Genomic DNA, 4560 nt, shown 5'->3' with positions numbered 1-4560 from the left:
ATGTGGTGTTCCTCCTGCAGCGGAGGTGAAGCGGGTGGGAGACACCCTCCTGGGCATGGCCACTCAGTGTGTCCAGGTGAAGAACGTGGTGAAGACGTCTCCTCAGACGCTGTCCAACCTCTGCCTGAAGATCAACGCCAAGCTGGGGGGCATCAACAACGTCCTGGTCCCTCATCAGAGGTCAGTACCAGCACGAGAAGCTCTGGTCCAGCCCAACTGGTCTCCATGTTGAATGTGTGTGAGTCTGGTTCTGTTTGGGTCCAGACCGTCCGTCTTCCAGCAGCCCGTTATCTTCCTCGGTGCCGATGTCACCCACCCCCCTGCCGGCGACGGCAAGAAGCCGTCCATCGCCGCCGTGGTGGGCAGCATGGACGGACACCCCAGCCGGTACTGTGCCACCGTTCGCGTCCAGACGTCTCGGCAGGACATGTCCCAGGTGAGTTCAGCGCCAGCGGTAGACCCGGTCAGAACCTGGGTCTGAGAGGTGGTGTTGAGGAGTGTTCTGGTCCTACAGGAGCAGCTCTTCAGCCAGGAGGTCATCCAGGACCTGACCAACATGGTGCGAGAGCTGCTCATCCAGTTCTACAAGTCCACCCGCTTCAAGCCCACCCGGATCATCTACTACCGCGGCGGCGTGTCGGAGGGCCAGATGAAGCAGGTGAGGGGGAACTGGCAGAACCGGGTCAGGTTCTGCTCTGGTCCATCTGACGGTACGTGTTTGCGCTGCAGGTGGCCTGGCCCGAGCTGATCGCCATCAGGAAGGCCTGCATCAGCCTGGAGGAGGACTACCGGCCCGGGATCACCTACATCGTGGTCCAGAAGCGCCATCACACCCGCCTGTTCTGTTCTGATAAAGCCGAGCGGGTCAGTCGGGTCGTCTTCAGCACACTGTTGAGGTTTCAGCGAGTCGTGTTGTGAGTCTCACTGTGATTGGACCGCAGGTCGGGAAGAGCGGGAACGTTCCAGCCGGCACCACAGTGGACAGCACCATCACACACCCGTCCGAGTTCGACTTCTACCTGTGCAGCCATGCTGGGATCCAGGTGAGCAGAAGTGTGGACACGTCAGCACCCGAACCAGAACCGAGTCCAATGTACTCACAAGCTCCGCCCCCTCTTTCAGGGAACCAGCCGGCCCTCCCACTACCACGTTCTGTGGGATGACAACTGCTTCACGGCCGACGAGCTGCAGCTCCTCACCTACCAGCTGTGCCACACCTACGTCCGCTGCACGCGCTCCGTCTCCATCCCGGCGCCGGCCTACTACGCCAGGCTGGTGGCTTTCCGAGCACGCTACCACCTGGTGGACAAAGATCACGACAGGTGAGCTGGTTCTGGTAGCAGCTGGCTCGGTCGGGTCGGCGACCCACGACTTCTCATGCTCTCGTGTGCTTACGGAATATTTCATTTAAATGTGTTTTATTTCGCTGCATTGGTTTTTCTTCCGTATTCCCGGAGCGACGGCGGCACAGGAGTTAAGCGCTCGCCCCGTAATCGGAAGGTTGCAGGTTCGAGCCCCGCTCAGTCCGTCACTGTCGTTGTGTCCTTGGGCAAGACACTTAACCCACCTTGCCTGCTGGTGGTGGTCGGAGGGACCGGTGGCGCCAGTGCTCGGCAGCCTCGCCTCTGTCAGTGCGCCCCAGGGCAGCTGTGGCTACATCGTAGCTCATCCCCACCAGTGTGTGAATGTGTGTGTGAATGGGTGAATGTGTGTAAAGTGCCTTGGGGGGTTCCAGGACTCTAGAAGGCGCTATATCAAATACAGGCCATTTACCATTTTGATGAGATGTGTGATGAACCGCCCACAGTCAGCTCTCCAGAACCCTGCAGGTGAAGCACGGAGGGTTCCATCGTTACACAGCTGTTGGTCAAAAATCCCAACTCCACGTTCTGGGAGGACGTTTGAGGTCAGATAAGGCCTGACGTTTTCTCATGAGGTCTGATGTTCTCAGATGTGATCTGATGAGATCTTGTGATCTGATGAGGTCTAACAAGGTCTAATGTGATCTGATGTTCTCAGATGTGATCTAATGTGGTCTGATGTGATCTCATGAAGGTCTAACAAGGTCTAATGTGGTCTGATGTGATCTCATGAAGGTCTAACAAGGTCTAATGTGGTCTGATGTGATCTGATGAAGGTCTAACAAGGTCTAATGTGGTCTGATGTGGTCTGATGTTCTCAGATGTGGTCTAATGTGGTCTGATGTGATCTTATGAAGGTCTAACAAGGTCTAATGTGGTCTGATGTGATCTGATGAAGGTCTAACAAGGTCTAATGTGGTCTGATGAAGGTCTAACAAGGTCTAATGTGGTCTGATGAAGGTCTAACAAGGTATAATGTGGTCTGATGTGATCTGATGAAGGTCTAACAAGGTCTAATGTGGTCTGATGTGATCTGATGAAGGTCTAACAAGGTCTAATGTGATCTGATGAAGGTCTAACAAGGTCTAATGTGGTCTGATGTGGTCTGATGTTCTCAGATGTGATCTAATGTGGTCTGATGTGATCTTATGAAGGTCTAACAAGGTCTAATGTGGTCTGATGTGATCTGATGAAGGTCTAACAAGGTCTAATGTGGTCTGATGAAGGTCTAACAAGGTCTAATGTGGTCTGATGAAGGTCTAACAAGGTCTAATGTGGTCTGATGTGATCTGATGAAGGTCTAACAAGGTCTAATGTGGTCTGATGTGATCTGATGAAGGTCTAACAAGGTCTAATGTGATCTGATGAAGGTCTAACAAGGTCTAATGTGGTCTAATGTGATCTGATGAAGGTCTAACAAGGTCTAATGTGGTCTGATGTGATCTGATGAAGGTCTAACAAGGTCTAATGTGGTCTGATGAAGGTCTAACAAGGTCTAACAAGGTCTAATGTGATCTGATGAAGGTCTAACAAGGTCTAATGTGGTCTAATGTGATCTGATGAAGGTCTAACAAGGTCTAATGTGGTCTGATGTGATCTGATGAAGGTCTAACAAGGTCTAATGTGATCTGATGAAGGTCTAACAAGGTCTAATGTGATCTGATGAAGGTCTAACAAGGTCTAATGTGGTCTGATGTGATCTGATGAAGGTCTAACAAGGTCTAATGTGGTCTGATGAAGGTCTAACAAGGTCTAATGTGGTCTGATGTGATCTGATGAAGGTCTAACAAGGTCTAATGTGATCTGATGAAGGTCTAACAAGGTCTGATGTGCTCTCTGTTTCAGTGCTGAAGGCAGCCACGTGTCGGGTCAGAGTAATGGCCGGGACCCCCAGGCGCTGGCGAAGGCGGTGCAGATCCACTATGACACCCAGCACACCATGTACTTTGCCTGAGCGCTACACCAGCCCGTGGATTGTTTCTCATCTGTTCTTTTCTCTTTGTTCTTTTGGTTTCTCGGCTTTTCTGACTGATCACTAGAGCGGCTCACCTACTGAAGCTTGGGGAACCATTCCCGACCAGAGTTCCCAGTCAAAGCCGTCTTCTCAACCAGCATTGAAGCACTTTGAGCCCCTGGGGCTCCAGTGCACTGTTGAAAACACAAAAACAGCCCCCCCCCCCACACACACACACGAAGTCGAGCCATTGTTTTGAGTTAGTTTTTTCTCTGAATGTTTGTGTGTTTTTAGAAAGTGGGAGCAGAGGAGCAGCGCCTCCTCGGCTTGTCCAGCTCAGCAGGACTCTGATCTACTTTACCTCAAAGCCCCTCGGGGCCAAATCTGTCACAAGGTCTGGGGTTGTTGGGCGGTGGGGGGTGGGGGTTGGAGAGGGAGGGGCTTAACCTTTTAAGAATGAGATAAAAATCTATATTTTCATTTTTACACGCATGTGTTTTAACTTCTCCTCTTTTGGTCCTTTCTAAGCGAGGTGACCTGGATGTCCATGCTCTCCTATCATCTGTGTGTTGACTTGTATATACCTGTACTGCTGTATGAGTGTGTGTGTGTGTGTGTGTGTGTGTGTGTGTGTGTGTGTGATGGCAGGCCACTGAACTGTAAATGGAAATCTAGGAGATAACTGCTGTAAATGCCTCAGAGTTGTTTTATATTCACACATATGAACATATATTTACATCTGCAGAGTGACGGGGCATGAGGGCGCCTCCCGCAGGCGTCTTAGGGCTCTGCAGGGGTCCAGATTCTGGTTTGGATTGGCCCAGGAAGCTGGGTTGACGTGTAGCAGTGATGTCTGGCTTGACTTGTTGGTTACCTTCCTAAAAAGTTGGTTCTAAACCTCCTTCAGACTGACTCGTTGGGTCTGGACCTCCTTCAGCCTGACTCGTTGGGTCTGGACCTCCTTCAGACTGACTTGTTGGTTCTAGACCTCCTTCAGACAGACTTGTTGGTTCTAGACCTCCTTCAGACTGACTTGTTGGTTCTAGACCTCCTTCAGACTGACTTGTTGGTTCTAAACCTCCTTCAGACTGACTCGTTGGGTCTGGACCTCCTTCAGACTGACTCATTGGGTCTGGACCTCCTTCAGACTGACTCATTGGTTCTAAACCTCCTTCAGACTGACTCGTTGGTTCTAAACCTCCTTCAGACTGACTTGTTGGTTCTAGACCTCCTTCAGACTGACTT

General features: G+C 51.3%; 1 protein-coding gene across 4 annotated transcripts in view; it reads left to right on the top strand.

Annotated features, from left to right (window-relative positions):
- Positions 1-3541, top strand: part of ago4 (argonaute RISC component 4) — a 17416-nt gene extending 13875 nt beyond the window's left edge. For all 4 annotated transcript variants that reach the window (XM_070547332.1, XM_070547331.1, XM_070547330.1 and 1 more), the window contains exons 13-19: positions 21-180; positions 265-436; positions 515-658; positions 730-864; positions 942-1043; positions 1123-1322; positions 3207-3541. In XM_070547332.1, the coding sequence (XP_070403433.1) occupies positions 21-180; positions 265-436; positions 515-658; positions 730-864; positions 942-1043; positions 1123-1322; positions 3207-3315 (1022 nt within the window). In that variant the 3' untranslated portion in view covers positions 3316-3541. The remainder of the gene's footprint in view (positions 1-20; positions 181-264; positions 437-514; positions 659-729; positions 865-941; positions 1044-1122; positions 1323-3206) is intronic.
- Positions 3542-4560: the final 1019 nt, after the last annotated feature.

The sequence above is a fragment of the Nothobranchius furzeri genome, chromosome 19 (assembly GCF_043380555.1).
Source record: "Nothobranchius furzeri strain GRZ-AD chromosome 19, NfurGRZ-RIMD1, whole genome shotgun sequence".
NCBI lineage: Eukaryota > Metazoa > Chordata > Actinopteri > Cyprinodontiformes > Nothobranchiidae > Nothobranchius > Nothobranchius furzeri.
The sequence above is the reverse complement of the archived record's forward strand: the minus strand, read 5'-3'. Positions and strand labels throughout refer to the sequence as shown.